Below are 21,171 nucleotides of genomic sequence, written 5' to 3' on the forward strand. Positions count from 1 at the left end.
GGGCCCATTTCTCAAAAGTCTTAATAATAAATGGGGCAGGAAAGTTACTGTTATTTACATTCAAGATTGAGGTTTCAGTAGTTTTCCAGATAAAACTATGACAAAAATATCAATTAACAAAACAAAATTGAGTTGTTTGTTGGCTAAAACCTGTGCTCTTATTCTTCATATTTTCTTCACATTTGATTAAGGGCCTGAAAAGTTACTGGTACTTTCACAAGATAGGCCCAAGGGATTGGGAATTTCCTTATGGCTACTTTGTATGCAAACACTGGCTACTTCAATAGGAAATTAGGAGAAAGATAGAACCAAAAGAAATCTGTAGCTGCTTTATTCCTGGCCTGCTTTTTGTATTTACCACTACATCTTGAAATCTTGGTGATAGTCCTGAGCTGATATTGTCCTGTTCAAAGGCCACTGTAGTTTGAACCAGTCTTTCAGGAAGCTCATTTTAATCCTCACTGAGAATATTATGTTTTTGTTTACTTGGTTTGCAGCTATTTGTAATGGCAAAGTTGCAAATGGAGATGTATCATTACCAAGAGGACGGTCACTGCCTCTTATGACAAATGGGATAAACACAAAAACTGATCTTGATCTCATTATAGCAAAAGAAGCTAGCCGTCGTGGATTAAAATTAAGTGATATAGAGTCAAGAGCTACTTTGAAAGGAAATAATTCTTTAGATGTTCATCCTTCAAAGAAGACTAGCGAAGACCATAACTTAAATGAACTTGACAAGCTGTCTCTGGAGGAAAAACAAAAGAGCAGTAAAGGAGGGCATCATAATCGCACTGCTTCTTTTGGAGTCTTTTCAAAGAAGAAACATGTTGGAAAGCATAATGATGAGGATGATGATGAGAATGAGGAGACAGATAGTGATTCTCTGAGTGCATCTGGTAGCTCTATTAATAACAGCCGTAAGAACAGTAGGAGTAATTCTCCCAAGGTAACAACATTTACTTTTTAAAAATAAATTAATAAGTAATAATTTAAAGGTAGCATGCCCACTTACTACCTGTTTGCTGGTCGAATTGGAATTTGGAAATGTTGGTTTTTGAGAAGGGAAAACCGAAGTACAGGGAGAAAAACAGAGCAAAGGAGAGGACCAACAACAAACTCAACCCTTATTTAACCCACTTATGGCTTTGATGTAGACTTGAACCCAGGCCACTTTGCTGGGAGGCAAGTGTTCTCACTGCTGTGCCAGCAAAGGCACCACCCTTGTATTTTCGCATAGGTTTCTCACAAAACTTTATAGCTGAAAGAAAAAGAGTCTTTGTACTGTAGGCAGCAGTAGATTAGATTGAGAGACGCTTTTTGTGTGTTACACATGTATTTAGGGGTAGGTTTGGGAGGGGAGTCTGCCTTTTCTATTTGGGGAGTTTAAAATTTTGAGGGCCTTGAAAAGTCTATTTAAGTGCATTTTGACCGACCAGGATAAAATTCTAGCCATAAGGATGGCAGCTTTGTTAACTGTGTTTGTTTATGCATGGAAAAAGTGTTGAGAAAAAAGTACAATGGATTTTTTATTCTGCTAAAAACACTTGAGTAACCTGCCCTTCTCTGATGACTAGATGGAACTTTCCTCTAGCCTGCGAACAGGCTCCCATAGTAGAGTCGGGTGAAAAAGAAAATTGGTGAGCAAAGCATGGCCTGGGAGAGTAGGAGAGGTGGGGGAGCCTGTTTAGTTTTGCTGCCCACTTGCTACTTTATCCTGTAACACACATGTCAGCAACATGTCAATAAGGTACCGATAATTAGAACTGTCAAATTGTTATGATGGTTTTTATGCTTGAATACATCAGTTTTGATAACATTCGCATGCACATGAGGTATTTTTCGCAGAATGAGGAATATTTTCATTCAATATTATTTTGTCGCTCACTTATCAACAGTCAGCGATCTGACCAACCAGATGATGGTACCAGAACCTGTTATCATAGATGGGCGGTATCGGAACAAAGTCTACAGGCTCACCCGCCTTTTTTTCTCCCCCAGGCCAAGCTCAGCTTGCTTTGCTCGATGATATTCTTTTTTGCTCCACTCCACTTGGGAGCCTGTTCTCAGGCCAGTTTTTCTCTGGTCACTAGAGTTCTGGGGACCTCGCTGTTGTTTTTTATCAGTACAAATCAAAAGCTATGAATGGCTATGATGCAGCACCCACCCCTGTAACCCTTAATGGCTTACTATTGCCCTTGCACGACTAGGGATTTTTAGCGTTTTCATAGATTTTCTTTGCTTGATACCCTGGATTTCACACGTTCAGAGGACAGGGTTCCATTTAATTTTTCTTAGAGCACAGCCTTGTATGTGTACATCCAGAAGCATTTTTAGAAATTGTGGTGTACTAAAACTAGTCAGTTGTGGGGCAAATAAGGATGAAGTTTTGTTAAGGGAGGTAGAAAAAGCATGTGGTACTGTAAAAACCTGCATTTAAGAACCCCTGTTTGTTTCACAGTTCTGACTTTCGCTTAATGTCTTTCACAAAATAATCTTGCGTCCTCTTCATCAAAATGTGTCATGTTTTATATTAAATGTTACATTTTGAGTTGGTTTACATAGTTTTTTTCTTTCTTCAGGGACATGAGAAATCTCAGTCTGTTGACCTTGGACCCAGTGTTTTCTCACAACTGAAAGAGGAGCGGCTGTTACGGTAACAACACTGTTACACTTCATATAATTCACTTACCACTTATTGAACTGGGTATCGGGGAGTGGGGGCGGGGGACCCTCATCCCAGACTAACTTTAAATCCGCATACAACTGACCGATTTCCCTTAAACCTTACAGTACCCTGTTCCAGGCCAAAATCCTCTGATTTCTATCTGCTTTCATGAACCTCTTCGGACTACATTGGCGTTTGTGCTAATTTCATTCAAGTATTTTCTGGCATGAATCCATTGTTTTAAGTCTAAGGTCTATCCTTTCTTTTGGTTGTTGATGTTTTTCTCACCCAATTATTTTAGAGCTTCCACCTGGCCCATTTCTACACCCCATCCCAGAATAAACTGCTTGAAAATCCGACCCTTCACTGTCACCTCTCTCCATAGCTTGTATAAATTTCTTGAAATAGAATAATTGAGCTTCACATACACGCCGGCCAACTTGATAAGAGTTCAAACCACTATAGACACAGGTCTTACCGGAAAGTCAAGACGTCAAAGTGGATACCACAGTATTAATTGACAGACTGAGCAATACACTTGTCCTTTGTTGTTCCAAAGCTGGATACCGCTACTTACCGGATAAATCACTATCCAGTGGATATAAAACCAATTGCATTACCCTCTGGATAGAGATTTATCCAGTGGATAGCACTTAATCCACGTTTTAAATAACTGGGGCCTGAAGATGACTGTGGGAGATTTCATTGTAATGTTTTTCCGTTTCAGTCGTCGTGCGGAGAGTAGTCTCAGTCAGTTGGAGAATGACAGCAAGCGACTGCGGGTAGAGCTGCAGACAAGCCGTCAAGGGGAGCAAGAGCTGAGATCCACCATGCATAGCTTAATGGCCAGTGAACGCTCCACCAAGGTGGAACTGCAGCAGCTCAAGTCTGAATGTGAAGTTATACAACAAAAGTGAGTTAGATCGGCATGGTGTTATAAATATTGGTAATACGACTCAATGGACTCGGTAACCTTTATTGAGGGGAGAAACATGCATAGAATTAACCTAATCTATGCTAGACCGCGAGCGGTTGGCTTTTTGTCCTCAGATCCACGCGCGGAGTGAAAAAGTAAAATGATGTAGATTTAAAAGGGTAAAAGGAAGTAGAGAACGGGTGCGGAGAGAGCTTCCGCCCTATTTTTTCGCGGCTTCTGCTCGCCCCTCACACCTGCTCTTGATCTACTGAGACTCCCAAAAAAATCCGGTTATTGTGAAGAATAACTCCCCTAAACCGACTGTCGACCAACTGTCGGTCAACTGTCGGCCGACAGTTAACCAACACATTACCGACATATTACCGACACCTTCCCGACAGTAACATCCGCACGAAGAACTGTTAAATTGAAACACCAAAGACCCGATTCGGCGGCATGTCTCGCACGAAAAACTGTTAAAAATGAAACACCTAAGGCACTATCTACAGCATGTCTTGCCAAATAACCTTTTTACCTCAGTCTGTGAATAAAATTGTCTGTCGGTCGACGGTTGATCTTCTGTCGGTTTACGGGAACTGTCCTTCACAATTACCAAAGATACTGAGACAGGTCATAGCTCTTGTGCCCGCTGCTACCACCTATACTACCGGAGATTCCCCCGGAGTTCCGCCTCACACCCCTCGTTACGCTTCCAATCATCTCATCGGCCCCAATCACATCGATTTGGCAGCGAGTGGGATGGACCCCAGCGCTCCTTGCTTCACTCCTGCTCCACTATCCAAAGAACGGATGAAGACATCCACACTGAATTAATCTCATTCCTGTTCTTTATTAATGACATCCTTTGTACACCAAAGTTCGGTAATTTATAGTGTTGTTCTCTTAAAAATCCTACAGACTGCAGACCATGTCCACGCAGCGGCAGCAAGATCGCAACTCAATGGCATCTTTGGAGCGCAAGTTAAAAACAGAGCGTGATGCGAGGCTTTTGGCTGAAAGTCAGCTTCGCGATGAGCGCAGACGACAGAAAGCAGAAGATGCTGCAGCCAAACAACGCGACGAGACCACCGGGCATGATGCGTGTAATGCACTTCGTTCCGAGCTGGAGGAAGATAGCCGACAACTGCGCGCTTTACTGCAGGAGAAGGAGGAAGAGATTAAACGTCTCGAAAGCGAGTCTGAAACACTGAGGCAGAAGACTCGTGAGTATGACAGTATGCAATTAAAGAAGGAAACAGAAGTGCTAATGTCCGCTCTTACTGCAATGCAAGGCAAGAACACTCACTTAGAGAACAGTCTAAGCTCGGAGACGCGCTTGAAACTGGATCTGTTCTCAGCGTTAGGTGATACTCGACGTCAACTGGAGATAGCGCAGGCGAATATCAAGAGCAAAGATCGGGAAATTGAAGCTTTCAAGCGTAAGATTGCCGAGGTTATGGCTGTTGTGCCCGCTGCTACCACCTATACTACCGGAGATTCCCCCGGAGTTCCGCCTCACACCCCTCGTTACGCCTCCAATCATCTCATCGGCCCCAATCACATCGATTTGGCAGGTAGTGGGTTGGACCCCAGCGCTCCTTGCTACATTCCCTCATGTAAAAGCCCTAAAGGTTTGCTGTAAGCTCATACTCAGTTCGGGGCTTGTTTAGTTTACTGCTGCCCGGAATTAATTTTAGTTTGTTACGGTCTCACATTGTGAATAAACGGTGAATAAAATTTAACGTGAAAGAACCAGGTTCTACCTTCGGGGACGGACGTTTTGTGTGCCTGTCACGGCGTAATTGCCTTGTGGCAATTTTGCTTCGGGAATATATCCCGAGAGAAAGGGATTACTCGGATTCTGGCAGAATTGACAGATTATGTGACGAACACAAACGTGTTTTTGTAGTTGTACACACTTTCGTCTTTTGTCACGAACGTCGTTCTGTACAATGTGAGTTTGTAACAGGTTAAATTTGTTCTTAAATTATAGTGTTCTTAAGTTATTGGGTTTGCGCAACAAGTTAAGCAAGCAGACACGGTATTTTTCTGGGCTTGCATATCATAGTTTACGTGTCGTTAGAAGTAACCACAGATGTTATCCCAGTTTCAAGACGAAAAGCTTTAAACATTGTCAAACTTTCACGTGATACTTATTACTTCCAATTTCGAACTGTTTCTTTGTTAAATATGCGTTAACGAATTCTCGTATGAAAACGTCTTCATTTATCTAATTCCTTCTCTTTGCAAAATAACACAATTTCTGGTTGCAAGAATTATCTTCATAAGGAGAGCGTTCTTTGAGACGATCTTACATTCTATCAAATAGAAATGTAAATTAGGGATTTAAATTCTGAGGTGAGAAACTGGTCAACTCAATAAAAATTTCAAAAGAATAGTAAATGCGGTCTAGTTTGAAATAGAGTTAGCCGAAGGCTCAGAAACGTAGGCTTATTTTGAGAAAATAGTCTTCAATTTCGAGTGTGAATCGACCAAAGGAGCTCGATCTAGAATCGTCAACAAGTACACACTACTCTTGGAAAAGTCACCCGGATCAAACGTCTTTTGGGGGCCACTAAATAAGGGATCTTGCTGTTCGGCTTTTTAATTTGCAGTCTTCCCACATCTAAAAAAGTATCAAAAAGTGTAAAACCAATCAAATTATTTATTTAATACCAACCTATTGGCATGGCAATTTAAGCTTTTCTGTAACTTGTATGACTTCTTAAGCGCCTTTCGTGTTTTTCACGGTCACAAGCAAGGAACGATGGGGTCTATTAACAATGAGATTCATAACATAAGTTTAATAAATTATGACACAGTTGAGAACGGTTTGTGTTTATTGATTTGTGTTCCTTCTAATTAGTTCAAAAATAGAACAGGGCTCATTGCTTTCATAGCAATTGAGTGTTATTCGGGAGAAAGAAAAAATAACGTAATTTATAAGTGATTCTTGCTACGCTTTATTCGTATCCTGTCTTCACCTGAAAGGATTTTGATAGAGGTAGCCTTGTCACATACCCCAATAACACCTCTCAATAACCTGTGTAGGGCACAGCCTCCCCCTCCCCTCAAACAAAATTGGGGAGGTTTTTTTCTGAGTTGAGGGGAGCGCAGTGTAGTCGAGAAAACAGCCGACACTTGGCGACGCTACCACTGGTTTCCCCCGGCTGTTTTCTCAGGCTAAGCGCAGTGCACATGCTACCTCTTTGAAAAACAGTACAACATAATTTGGACGGGGCCTTGTCCACATTAGTTCGCATGCTTGCTAGCCATGCTAGCGTGCGGTATGCGTTTTCGATTTCTCACCTCACGAGAACAACAGTTAACGGATCCGTATTTTGGTAATCAGTGTTGGCAAAAAGATAAACATCGTTCTGAGCGTGTTCTTTGCCAGGTGTTAGCCAATGGACACAGGGGTTGTCGTAGGAAAAATCATGCCCTTTTTAACGTTAAGTCTGGTCTTTCAGCATCGAGTGACCAATTTGCCCGATCGTTACTGGTAATTCCAACTCGAAAGTGTTCAACTTCATGCATATTTAAAAATTTTCTATTTTTCTTCAACACAAAGTATTCATTTAACTTCAACTCAAACTATTTTTAATCAACAAAAAATATTCATTCAACTTTTGTATTTAAAGTTCCCGGACATTCCTAATGTCTATTCAACAAAAACTGCCCGTCCCCTCCCAAATTCGGTGAAAATAGTTTGAATATTAGAATGAATATTTGTGTTGAAGAAAAATAGTTTGAGTTGAAGTTGAATGAATATTTGAGTTGAATGAAAGTATATGGCGTTGAAGTTGAATGAATATTTATTTGTTGAATATAAATATAAATCCTTGATTGAAAATATAAAGTTCTTGAATTTTGCTACAAACGGCTAACCATATTAAACAGCCAAACATAAGCGCGCATATGCATTTCAAATTTTCAAATTAGCAGTGAGCAGTGTTGCACGATCATGTTGCGATGTGAACTTGACGATAGCTCACATTCTTAACCCCAGTGCTTACTTTAAAGTGCTTACGGGTTTGGGAATGCGCACATGCGCAGAAGAGCTCTGGGTCGAGATTGGATAGCTCAGTGTGTACTGTGTGTGTATGGGGATTAACTGATGAGTGGACCAACTACCGTAAAATTCCGAAAATATGCCCCGGGGCTTATATTTTTCAAAGGCCCTTTTTAAGGGGCTTATTTTTGGAGGGGCTTATCTACGGAGGGAAATTTGCGTCTCAAAATCGATCGGGCTAGCCTTATAGTTGGAAGTAAATTTACCGTTTTTGCTTTGTTTTACTTTGCGTCTGAGGGCAATTTTCCAATTACAAACCCCCGGGGGGCTTATATTTGGAGAGGCGATTTAACGGAGGGTGTTTTACGTTACCGGTTTGGGGGTGCTTGTATTTGGAGGGGTTTATTTTCGGAATTTTACGGTATGTTAGTCTACGAAACAAATTTGTACTAAACTTCATATGTACTTATACTGAGTAGTCCATCTACTACTATATATGTACATATTTGTTTTCTATTATTTAAATAATTATTTGAAGTTTACTTTTAAAACTCGAGTATAGTTAATTAAAACTGATTTAGGAGTATACTCATTAACGATTTCAGATTAAAGGTAGATCAGGAGGGAGTTACTCTGCACTGATCAGTGTTGGCTTTCAAGTATTGTACGTTCAGATTGGTACGATGTCCGCGTTTGGGACGCGGTCAGTTTGCAGTATCCTTGCGTGACACAACATTTGTGTGATAACCATCGCATCGGTAGCCTGCAGTGCAGGCGTTTTCCTTTAGCGCGCAATTTGAGCGCGAAAGCGCCATGTTGAAACTTCCCGAGGAGAGGAGGAGATGGGGCGAGTCAAAGGGAGCGGGGAGGGGGCGAGGAGAGAGAAGAGAAAGTTTTTTTTTTCTCCCCTTCCCCTCCCCGTTTCCTTCTTTAAGGGTTACTATTTCTACTCTCCCCAATCTTCCGCTGTCATAAAATCAAAGATGGCGGCTACAACAATATCACGAACACGAACAGGGTTTGGCCTACCCTAAATACGCCTGCACTGCAGGCTAGCCATCGGAGATTGCAGACTTGATAAAATTCGGTGCTTATCTTAAGCCTTTTTCCCAAATCAAAGTTAACGAAACCGCTATTTTTCCCCTCTTTTTTTGAAACTGTTTTACCCAAAATTGGAAAATTTGTGAAATTTCGAAGTGATCGTTTCCCATGTGCCTCTTTGAGCTGACAAGGAGGTCACATGGCTCACTTCTTTGCTTACTCACGCTTTCGAAGGCGTTGAATGTACACTGCGAATTTTTAGCTCCATATTCCAATACTCTCTGGTTGCTGGAGGAAAGCAAGATGCCAGGAGAAAAGGCCGTTTGCGTTCTGTTGCCCAATGGTAGCGATGTTAAAGGAACCATCCATTTTGAGGAGGTAAGAGAATTTCTACATGTTGCTGAAAAGCTACACGTTTGGTAGCAAATAACCATATTGAATGTGTTGCGTTTCATAAAGTTATTGTATCTCTACTTGACCCCCTTTAGTGTTCTTGTAGATAGTGTCTCGCCAGTAAATTATGAGGTAATGAATTATGACTTTAATTTAGTTTCGTCCACTTTCTAATGTTGGTTTATGAACTTTCACAGGGCGTTTGGGTGCCTTGTCATTCTTGGGGTAGGGCATAGCAAAGTTTGTGCGACCCAGCGGTCACCCCAGGATAAAGCATAGAGCATGCATGCCAGTGGGACCTGACATGTCCCTGAGCAACAATCACACAACACTCATGGGAGTGATCAGACAGTTGTGAAAACAAACAAATAAAAAAACAAACCCAAAGTCTTTCTGTAATAAAAGGATCACACAGATCTACTGAGTTGTTGTGTTGATCGGTGTGGGTTGTTGTGGGTCTGTTTGGCTAGTTCCTTGTCTTAGTAACTACAGGAGAGGTTATTTGGTAGTTGGGATGCATTTTCTATGGAGAGGTTGCGGGTCATTGTAAAGATGTTAGAGCGGTTTTCACTTGACTGTCGAAAGGGATTGGTTTTGGTTTTGGTTTTGGTTTTGGTTTTACTACGCCCATTGGTTGGCTAGTGTATTTACTTTGGTTTTGGTTTTACGACAGTCAAGTGAAAACCGCTCTAAAACAAGAGTGAATGTTTAGGGAATCCCTTTCAGGACAAAGTACTGTGGCTGCTGTGGAGAGATCGTTGTTATTAGAGGTTCGACTGTATTAACCCTTTAAGCCCTAACATCAAAATTCAAATCCTCATTCGCTGTCCCTATATGTTTCCTATAAAAGAAGTGCCAAGAAGTTGTTGAAGTGTCAACTCATTGTATTGTGTGATCATCTCCTTAATTCTCATCACCAATCTGTTTTATAAAGTTTTGAAATCACAAGGAGAATTTTGATACTGATCACACTTAAGGAGTTAAGATACTTTTATGGGGACAGTGCTGAAAACATTGCTAAAAAACACTTGCATTCTTTCAGTCTTTATCATGATTATTCAACTCACCAACTTCATCAATTATAGGTGAACTCTGCTGGGGTTGAATTCCTAAGAACCATATGAAGGGAGAGAGAAAGAAAATTTTGTCATTTACATCCTCCATAAAACATGAAATTAGCCATTTTCATGATGAAGTCATGCAGAGACAGCACAGAAATGTACAAGAATAATGTGCTGCACATGCAAGGTTTCTGAGTTTTCTTTTTGTTTTCCTGATGTTCTCATTGCTGTTGTCATAGTGATGTCCTGAACTCCCTATTTTTATTATTCCACTGCTTTTTCTAGTTAAACCTGAACAATGTTGTTGTATTGATTTCTCCAGGTTGTTTAAACATGATTTCTACCTCTTGGTCTTTTAGAATGACCACATCTTTCACAAAGTGCAGAGAAAATGCACCTTTAACTTTTCAGTAATGCAATATCTTTTTCACTGCAGAAAGAGGGCCAGTGTCGGATATATGGAGAAGTGACTGGCCTTACCCCTGGAAAACATGGCTTTCATGTTCATCAATTTGGTGATGGCACAAATGGTATGTATCTCAAGGAAATCACCTCTTTTCAAAGAAAACAGAAAAGCAAAAAGGAGGGATTTTAACTTTCATGGTGTGCTTAACCATTTGACTTCCACATTCAGTTTATTGTTGGGACTGGGTAGTTCCTTCACTCGATTTGGACGAAATTCTTTCAAATCAAACCTCTTCAGCTGTACTCTCACATGGTACTACTTCTGTAGTGGATGATCTGTGGTTTGACCATTCAGAAACCTTCTCATAATTTCTTTCCTGTGGTAATATTAATTTTTTCTTTAAGTAAAGGTGCATTTTGAGCCATAAGACCAATGCAGGTAGAGCTTATAATGGTTTAGTAGCAAGATGCACCTAGGAGTATTGGTACTCTCCCCTCTCCAACCTTCCCCCCTCCTCTTGAACCTAGACAAAAAGATCCGAAGCCGTGACCACAAGTTGAGACCAATACACCACAATAGCTTTGGCTCAAACTTCCAGTCTGTGGCCCTTGTGTATTACTCACTGGCAAAGTAATGGCTCAGTTTATCCCAAGGGTGCTCTCCCGCCACTTCCCTTGTGCCTTTTATTTTGGCATTTTTCATTTTTTCTTGGGAAAGCTGCAAAATAATGCTTGATGGTGGGGCTAGTAAATTCATATTCAGTCCAGTTATTATAAGTTAGCAATCTAACATTTTCCAGATATTTCAGATGGTCAAGTTGTTCTTTCTTTGGAGCATTAATAGAACTATTATATCATGACAATAAAATTAACTGTGTGGTATAAAAAATAATCATTCTCATTATAACTTTTTTGTTTTTCAGGCTGTACAAGTGCTGGCCCTCATTTTAATCCTGAGGGCAAATTGCATGGAGGTCCAGGAGATGAAGAACGGTAACATTCTGTTTGTTTTTGAGCAATAAAATTATTTTGCTTTTTGGCCATATTTAAAGTATCTCCAACACATAACCTTTTTCATTATGCTGTTACGAACTAGATTTTGTTGTTTGGAGGTAAAGTAGCAGGTCACATTAATGTCCTGAACTTTAGTAGTATGTGTATGGTATTAATTCTGGTTGACTCCCATCTTACTGTTTTGGTTTGTGCAGTCATTATGGAGACCTTGGTAACATCACTGCAGATGAGAAAGGTGTTGCAAAAGTTGACATAACTGACAAACTTGTGTCTATTGTTGGAAAGGACTCAGTTGTTGGACGCACTATAGTGGTAAGCTAAACATCAAACTTTCACATAACAACTTATCCGCATTGTGGAAGCTAATTCTTTTCTTAACATTTACATACTTTAATTACTTGCTGGGCAAAATACAATCCCAGAAAGTTTTTAGTGGCTTTGCTAAATGCTGGTTTTCAATGGGTAATTTTTGAAGCAAATGATAATTTTATTACTGCTTTGGGGTTTTTACACCATTAGTCATCTAGAGAACACTGTATTTTTGTGAAAGTGAAAAATCTTGGCAGTGGGGTTATTCCTACAAGTATTTTCTTTAAGATAAACATTATCTGCATGCATGTTTATAGCACAAGCTTAAACAACGAAAAACTTGTGGTTTGAACAATAATTGTTGACATTGACATTAATTCAACCAGTCAAATTTTTATTTTCCTCTGCCTATTAATTTGGTTTAAAAAAATGAATTGGAATATAAATGGAGGAATATATATAAGCATGGCCAAGTGGTTAGGGTGCTAGACTTACAATCCTGAGGCCCTGATTTCAAGTTCCCTGTGACTGCTTGTTGGATTTGTTTGATCTAGCCTAGTCTCTGGTTCAACTGCCATTAAGCCACATTTTCTAAATAGTCCACTAGCCTAGCTTTGTGCCGTACTTAAATTAGTACTTACTAGCCTTTGTGCTGTACTTACTACCAAGTACTGATCAAAAATCCTCATCACTATTAAGCTATTTTCTTCATTGCTAGCTTCTGCTGCTATTTTCCTTTTATATGGCTTGTGCCCATCATACCTAGGAAACTCCTTTGCTCAGACTTTTAGTTCATTCACACAAATTATACAACTGCTAGTAAAAAACTCCACTTTAGTCAAGATATGTTAATTTGTCCATAAATTTTAACCCTGTCATCAGGTTCATGCAAAGGAAGATGATTTGGGGAAAGGTGGTGATGTAGAAAGCACAAAGACAGGGAATGCAGGTGCACGATTTGCCTGTGGTGTGATTGGTATCACCAAGTAATTAGCGCTACTGACTGTGGACTGACTCAGGACCTTGTAGTTCATGTGAAGGGCTCAAAGCCTTCAGGCTCAAAGTCTGTAGTAAAAAAGCTAAGAAATACCAATAAAGTTGATTTTATCATTTCAGTTGTTTTGGTGCTGAGAAAATGGTTCAGTTTACTTTGCCCCTGAATTTGAATTTGATTTTTAGATGGTATCTTTTATTTTTATTTTTTTACAAATTTAAGTTATAAACACCATGGAACCCTATTGTGAACTGTCAGAGTGCCCTACATCTGGGAAATTCTTTTTGAAAATTGCCATTTTCTGTCAAAGGCTTTTTCTTTACTACACCTTCACTTTGTTGGCCCTAGCAGAACTTTGTTGAAAAAGCCTGTTGCTGTATTGCCAAAGGGTTATGTGTTTCATCTACATATTGAGAGAACAAATTAAAGTCCATATAATGTGAAGGTTTGAGCCTAGGAGTCAATTTCATTTCCGGGTGAGCGTAGTCCAGAACAAGACTTTTTTTGACAGTGACTGTTGGGTTATGTTAGTCACGTTTGATGTCCTGCAAAGTTACTTTCTCCTTTGCCATAGTAAGAGTTATTACTAGAACCAGAAAAATAGGGGGGGGGGGGGGGGGGGTGATAAATTTTAGAGTTTTGCACCCCAACTCCCTGTTTTTGAAACAGGCAGTTTTGCTGAGATTCTTTGTTTGGTTATTAAGGGTCTAAAACAAAATTTAATTAAAAAATTGGAAAAAAGAAAAGAGCAGATATTATTAAAGCGGGGTCTTCACCCATATAGTCATGTAAGGTATAGCACAGGTGCCCGTAAATGAAGCAATAACCTTCAGCACCCAAAAGCTTCGGTATCGAGGCGACCAGTTTGTTTGCCGGAATATATTTCCTGAAAGGGCGAACAAAAACCTATTGTGCTTAATTTTCACCCCTTACTTTATCATATGGCACGGGCAGTGTGTTTCTTAGCAGGATCTGTCCAAGGATCGTTAACGTTTTCACAAGAGGTATGGTAAGCTTCAAGTGTTCGTACGTCTTAATTGATACCATATTTATATTCATAAAATAATAAAGCGCCCAGAAGCCATTTAGGTTAAGCTCCTCCGAGCTTATTAATGGCTTCCGCAGCTTTTTTGAAGTCGGTGTTAGCGGCCTTTCCTTGTGCGCTTAAAAGGCAATGAAAATAGTGTTTTCTGTAAATTTGGCGCCTTTGAAATTGAAGCGAAAATGGCGCGCGCGGACAGTTCAGATAAAATTACATGCTAATAAGCTTATTCTGGTCCATTTCAGGTTTGTTTACGTTAATCGCCAGATAATTGTAATGAAAAACTAGTAATCAAGAAAAATAAGGGGCGTTTCGAGTTTGTCTGTATAATAGAAGGGGCGTAGTGTGAAGGGTTGAAGTTGTACGTACGAAAAGAAAGGCTAGTCCTCCGAAGGTACCTTAAACTAGTGGGGTGTGGGGCATGCTCCCGTAGAAAAATTTTCAAATTTAAGGGCTCAGAAATGGCATTTCCTGCGTTTTCCGCCGGACATAATTTTTAGAAAATAAATAATGAAGAAAAAGGCAATATTTAGTTGTGTATTTTACTTCTCTAGTTTTATTGGTAAGGTACTGTGTTTACGGGAAAAAAGGGCAAAACAGCTAGTGATGCCCTCAAGAAGGTTACAAGCAAAGGGTGAGATGTCTGCTCTTCAGATGGGCAAATACACCAAAATAATGAGAGAGGTTTATCAATCATCTTGCTTTAATGACAAAAGTGCTCTCAGGAAATGTGAAATAAACCTTATTCTCACATATGTATCGGTCAAATCGAAGCTTCAACATGCCCCCCCCCCGGGAAACCCCCCAGGCATCTGACTTTTTTGAAAATTATTGATCAAATTCCCTCTACCCGGGCCAAAATGCCGTTCAAATGCCCCACACTAGGGTCCATTCAGTTGATCAAATGCCCCCACCCCGGGGACATTTCACAGGCACAAAAATGACACAAGGACCCCACCCTGGGGACATTTCACAGGCACAAAAATGACAGAAGGACAGCGGAAACGCCTTCAGTTGTCGAACAAAATCTTTATGAATATAACAAAAACTGAGCAACACTGTTAGCGTATTTACTACGAACAAAAGTCTCGTGCAAAGCGGCGGAAATCGCTGCTACCAGGTCACTGAATGCTCAGCTTTTCTTTGTCAGGCAACATACAAAGCATTCTATAAAAAAAGATCCCACCCATTGAGATTATTACATCATGACCATTTCACTAACATGCATCATTGCTCACCTTATTAATTAACATACTTGCAGTAGGTCAAAGTAGTTGACCGTTGTATTTTATTTTATTTTATTTATGTTGTTGTATTGAATCGCCGGTATTGGTATTGTATTTCATTGTAACCACAACAATAAAATACATTCATACATTCAAAGCCTGAATCTAATATTAAAAATTTTAAAATTTAAATACTTCAAATACGGCACAAAGCTTGTTTAAGCCCTTTCCTCGTAACCAATTGGCCACAAAGGCACAATCTTTTCCACAAAAATCCTTTAACACGGCGTCCCCAATGATAGCTCGCTACGCCAAAGATTTCACATGAAATTGAGGGTGCAGTTCAAATTCCCCACCCCTAAAGCATGGGGATCAAATTCCCCACCCCCTGGAAGACTCTGGTAATCAAATTCTCTCCTCCCCGGGACGGCAAAAGTGTCAAATGCCCGGGGTATGCCCGGGTGGGGCATGTTGAAGCTTCGATTTGACCGATACATTAATTTTACAAACAATCATGAGCCATATTTTGTGAGTATTTAATTTCGCGATTTTTAGGGATTATTTTAAGAGAATTTTAAGGGTTTTTTAGATTTCGCAAGTTTGAAATAAACAAGCCCTCCCCCCAGGGGGGAGGCTTAATCAGTAGAGGATTTACAGTAATTAGTAATTATTGTGATATTCTGTTTGATTCACACAAACTTGAATGAATTGGCTACCTCAAAATGTAGTCCTCAATGTTTGCTTGGAATTTCTTGGAAAAAAAAAAAGACCTAATAATGTAATCTTCACCACAAGATAATGTTTCAGGATTTTTGACTTCATGGTAGTCACCCATTGGTGTGGGTGGGGTAAGTTTTTATGGATTGTGAGCTAGTGCAAAACCTAAACAAAATCAGCAGGTTTTATAACTGCAGTCTGATGTTGACAATTTTTCTGAAGTACAGAGGGTGAAGCTGGAAATTTTTCAAAGGGTTAGGTGGTAAATTAAAATCAGAGGGGATGCATGAAATGAACCGTTATCTTTTTCTGATATGTTCATGACTTTCTTTCAGTACCCAGGTGGAGCTTGTGAAATCAAAGGAACATTACATGGACTGACAGAAGGAAAACATGGCATTCATATTCTTGAGTTTGGAGATATTTCACAAGGTTCAATAATACATGACCCTTCATCCTTAACAGTTAATTAGCTAGCAACCCCCTCTGTGAATTTAGGGATTAACAAAAGCTGGATGGGACCTGATCGAAATAACCCCTGTAACTCAGTAAATGACAAAAGGTTATAGAAAGGGTCTCGGCAGGGGTTGATTGGATCCGGTCTGATTCAGGCTTTGTCAACACAGCCATAAAGTCGACACCCACTATGAGATTTTGTAAATTTGGTTACAATAAATTTATTAATTTTGGAAAAAAAAAAAATTCTGCATCATTCATCTAGGAGTGGGGTATACTCCCTTATATAAGTTGCCATAGACAGTTTGCAACCACTTGACAAGGCAGCCAATTTTTTCTCAGAAATGATTTGCATGAAAATCTTATTTTATGCCCAATGGACTGAAATGCTTTTCTTCTTGTCAACTAACGTGACTGCTGTGCTGTCAATTGCAAATCAGCAAAATTATATAGGCTCATGTATGTGTGACCCCAAAAGGTATGGTTTTCCTCTTTTTGTTCTGAAATTGGGTGATACGTTGTTTCAGCCACCTGCTATAAGAGCCGGTGTTTTTGTATTCCGCCCACCATTTTCTCAACTAATCCGATAATGTCACTGTCAATACGTGACCAATCACAAGTACGGGGCTTCTCAGCATGGTCCGAACTTAATTACTTTGTTTACCGGAAATTGTCAAGTTGAGACACTTTTTTCAAGTGATATCATAATCGAGCGAAATGAAACATTTTTACTGTTCTTCCTCCCGCAGCAAACATGACAAACATAGACTACAAGCAGTCTCTTAATTTTTTACTGCTCGCAGTCTACGACAAACAATGATCAGTTTTGTGTGAATACACAAGACCTTTTATCTAACAACCTCATCAAGCACCGTGATGGTCACAAAGAACAGAACACTGGCCAGCCTGAGACGTGAATAATGAAAGTAAAGGAGAATTATAAACAATTGTCAAAATGCTCAACGGATAGTTTTTACCAAAGCTTCAACTCTCTCTTTGCAAACCATTTAAAACTCCATTCAAGACGGTTTATGTTTTTGCGGAAAAGGAGGTCTTTTGAATATCGGCATTGCAGATGTCTGGCAAGAATTGCAATCGCTATGAATCGCTGTTTGGTGTATGGGCAAATGCAGTATACAAAACATCCTGAGCATCTCTGCCTGCTAAACAAGCTGTTACAGTTGGTTCCAGTTTGGGTTGCTACATGATTGGAGTTATTTTGATGTTCCAAAGCTTATGCCAGGAGAACACATTTTCTTGATGCCTTTGTCATGTTTGTCTCTCACACTAATTCACACCAGGATACACGCCAATAAGTTACTCATTACAGCTTAGCCAATCAGGAATTTGCAGACGCCAGCGTCCGCAGAAATGAATAAAAGGCGGTTCTTGTAGCAGGCATCCCTTCCCCTCTCTCCCCCACCACTCTCCCTTTTTACCTTTTTCCCTATCCCCTACCCCTTTCGACGCCTGCTACGCAGGCTAGTCATAAGCCTAAGATGGGTAAGGTTGCATGCTTGCTGGAACCACACAGCTGCAAACATTTTGGTCATTAAACAATGTCTGTCTAAAATTGGCTCATATCTGACAAAATTTGCTAAACTGGCTAAATTTTTTAGATCATGTGTCTTAAAGGGGGTGTAGACTGACGTATTGGCCAATATCTTGGTCAACTGTCAGTCAGCATATTGGACGCTATATCGGTTGAGTGTCAGCCCTGGACTTGACCTGTAGTCAGTAGAGCCCTACAGTCTGTTGGTCAACAGTCAGTTGATAGTCAGTGAATACTTCACCAAGGATCACCGACATATCAGCACAACTAAGTCAACATAACAGCTGACACCTCATCCAACTGTTGTTGGACAAGTCAGCTGATATATCGATTGACTATTGACTGACTCTCAACCTAAGTGATTACGGGGGCCCAGTGCTATACTCCTAGGAAATCTGGATCATATGTCTTACAGGGGGTGTCGATTGATGTATCAGCTGATACCTTTTCAGTCAACATATCAGTTGCTATATTGGTCAAGTGTCAGTCGAGACTTGGCAGAGTAGTGTTTACTTTTGGTTGAGTATCGGTTGACAATAGGTTGACAGATCAACCGACACGTAGTTGTGATAGCATTAGTAGTGTGTTGGCAATGTATCAGTGAACTGTTGGTTGAGCTAGTATCGGTGAGGTATCGCTGGTCTATCGGTTGACAATCAGGATTGCCTGTACAACTTTTTTCCAGTTGCTGTCATAGTCATTGATTTTATTTACATCCCACACATTGTGAAAAGTTTTCATTGGCATTTTTTACTCCATAGGAGGTACTAGTGCTGGTGCGCACTTTAATCCACTGAGTAAAACCCATGGAGCCCCTGAAGATGAAGACAGGTATGATCAAAGTCTCATGTAAAGGTCATTTGCAATTTCCTTTTCTGATAGTCAATTAGTTTGTGACCATACAGTGTTCTAAGTGAAAAGACTACATCTCATTAGATTTTTGTATCTTTTAAATACATGTGTTATGATACCATAATTTATGTTATTTTTGGCTTGCATGTGACTTCATTTATTTTGGCTGATGTATGACCTCTGGCTTGACAGCATCATCCTAACAGTCCCTTTGGCTGATCATCTTTTCTTTCAGTGTTGAATTGGCAAGAATGCAAGTTCTTTGGCAATTATATTTTTCTTGTTGTAGACATGCTGGTGACCTGGGCAACATCGAAGCAGATAGTGAAGGCCAGGCAGAAGTAACCATCACTGATTATGTGGTGTCATTAATGGGAGAATATTCAGTGATTGGGCGCACTTTGGAGGTTTGTAAACATCACTGATTCCTTGCAAAGTGAGAGCTCAAGGCCAAAACAAAAGTTAGGTTATTTTGGCGGAATTTGCTTGACACATGGAATTCACATGGTTTGCTTAGCAAGCTAGAAACTTGAGTTAGCTATATGTGTATATATTCATACATGTTTATAAGATTGAGTGTAATAGCTAACTTGAGTTTCTAGCTTGCTATTAGCAATCCATGTGCATTAATATTACACGTATTCCATGTATATCAGAGAAAAAATTACTTGTACATCAGATAGGCATCCACGGTCAGTAACAAATCAGTGAGTAAAAAAAACTGTGACAAACTTGGCCCAGTTTATTTTTTTCAAATTTTCTTCGTTTGCAGCATAATTATACATAAACCTTTTAAGTTTGTCATAGAGGAGCTCCTCAAAAGTACTTTGGTTTGCTATAAAACACATAACAAGCTAGCCCACGATTACAATTATTGTAAGCTAATATCACCCACATTTTCAGTCATTATTGAAACACTTGCGTACTTCTTCTCCCCTTCTCCTTCAATGTTGATTTGGATTGCCCAAGCAAATGCACAAAACTTCCATTGGGGGGTAGAGAGGGAAGTAATTTGTGTATTCATAGAATGAATTAGTTTATAGGTTTATCTCACCCAAAAACTGAATCTTATTAATCCTGCATTTTCTACTCACTGAAGTCAGAGCTGATTTTCAAAACTATAACTTAAGTTTGAGTCAGAGGACACATTATTTTAGTATTGAAGAGTCAGCCTTTGGTTTTCCCTACAGGTTTGTGAAGGAGTAGATGATCTTGGAAGAGGAGGGCATGAGCTGAGTCTAACAACAGGAAATTCAGGGGCTTGTTTAGCATGTGGTGTCATTGGCATTGGCAAATGTGGAGGAAACATAAACTCCTTACAAAACAGTTCTACTGCAATTCATGATTCCTCTCAAAATAGTTTAAATGATGCTTTTTGAGTCCTGTGATATAACATCACTAAAAACATGGAGTTTATGAGAACTAAGAAATCTCTCAGGGGGAATTCCATAAAAAGGGAACAGGGATGTTCATCATCCCGCTTAGGGGTGTAAATTGCAAATTTTGTCTGACTTAGGGTGTTCAAGACAAAAAGCCAATGTTTTTACCCATACCGGTACATGTATTGCTTGGTGTTTTGTGCAAAGCAATATCTGTATAAACAAATACTGGCATACTGTGTTGAAGGCAACACTAACATGATGTCAACATCTTTAGTGTTGTTTAAACCACTATTTATTTGGTTGTCTGTTTAAGTATAGTCTCTTTTTAGGGACCAAATAAAGTTTGAGCTACACCCAAATTGGTCTCTTTTGGGGGGTTGATTTTAATTTTCGGCCAATCATCCTCGTCTCTTTCACATGGGAGTGCCAGGTACCCCCCTGGGAAAATCTTATCTTTACACAGCACCCAAAATTGAGCACCCTGAAAACAGGGCTTGGAATTTTTTCCCTTCCCCCTCCCTGAAAATTTTCTGACAGTGTAGCTTTTCTTACTAGCAAGGTTTTTCGCTGGTGTTAATGTTAATATCAATTGAATATTTATTTGATAGGATGCTGTAAGTGTCACTTGTCACAATTATTTTTAACGTGTATATACTAATATTCCTTGGTAACTTGTGGCAATTCATTGTAGATTTTTATATGGACTAAGAAAGACTTCTGCTTTCATATCAGTTAAGTAAGCAACATATGCAGTAGCCATGTTTTTAACAGTTGTAGAAAATAATTAATAAGTTAAATCTTCATATTTATATGCATGTTTGTACAGCTTTATTTATTTTGGAGAAGTTTTAACTTGCATCATGATTTGTATTAAAATGTGATAGATTGTCACAGAAATGAAAAAATATAGAAATAAAACATCTGATTTTACTATGATTGTATCATTTGATGTGTATATGGTACAATAAAATTCATTTAATGTTGTAACCACCCATTTTATTTGTGGTTTCTTGGACACTGGAATAAGGCGGCCCTACTGTATGAGTCTAGCCACCTCTGTCTGCCTGGCCTCTGATGGCCATCTTTATAGGTGATTTAATTTCCGAGTTGCCCCAAATCTCCATTTTAAAG

The 21,171-nt window shown here is 39.6% G+C and overlaps 2 protein-coding genes across 2 annotated transcripts in view; both read left to right on the forward strand.

Moving 5' to 3' along the window:
- Positions 1 to 6,413, forward strand: part of LOC140923200 (macoilin-like) — a 14,186-nt gene extending 7,773 nt beyond the window's left edge. Inside the window, exons 7-10 of the mRNA XM_073373282.1 lie at positions 498 to 949; positions 2,583 to 2,656; positions 3,396 to 3,581; positions 4,503 to 6,413. Coding sequence (XP_073229383.1) covers positions 498 to 949; positions 2,583 to 2,656; positions 3,396 to 3,581; positions 4,503 to 5,226 — 1,436 coding nt within the window. The 3' untranslated portion in view covers positions 5,227 to 6,413. The remainder of the gene's footprint in view (positions 1 to 497; positions 950 to 2,582; positions 2,657 to 3,395; positions 3,582 to 4,502) is intronic.
- Positions 6,414 to 8,634: 2,221 nt separating this feature from the next.
- Positions 8,635 to 20,970, forward strand: LOC140932922 (uncharacterized). The gene is made up of 10 exons (XM_073382424.1): positions 8,635 to 9,015; positions 10,528 to 10,621; positions 11,420 to 11,489; positions 11,705 to 11,822; positions 12,702 to 12,805; positions 13,703 to 13,817; positions 16,134 to 16,230; positions 18,568 to 18,637; positions 18,948 to 19,065; positions 19,849 to 20,970. The coding sequence occupies exons 1-10, from the start codon at positions 8,806 to 8,808 to the stop codon at positions 20,035 to 20,037; spliced, it is 1,185 nt and encodes a 394-aa protein (XP_073238525.1). The 5' UTR covers positions 8,635 to 8,805; the 3' UTR covers positions 20,038 to 20,970.
- The last annotated feature ends 201 nt before the right edge of the window (positions 20,971 to 21,171 follow it).

Source organism: Porites lutea, chromosome 1 (genome assembly GCF_958299795.1).
Source record: "Porites lutea chromosome 1, jaPorLute2.1, whole genome shotgun sequence".
Classification (NCBI taxonomy): domain Eukaryota; kingdom Metazoa; phylum Cnidaria; class Anthozoa; order Scleractinia; family Poritidae; genus Porites; species Porites lutea.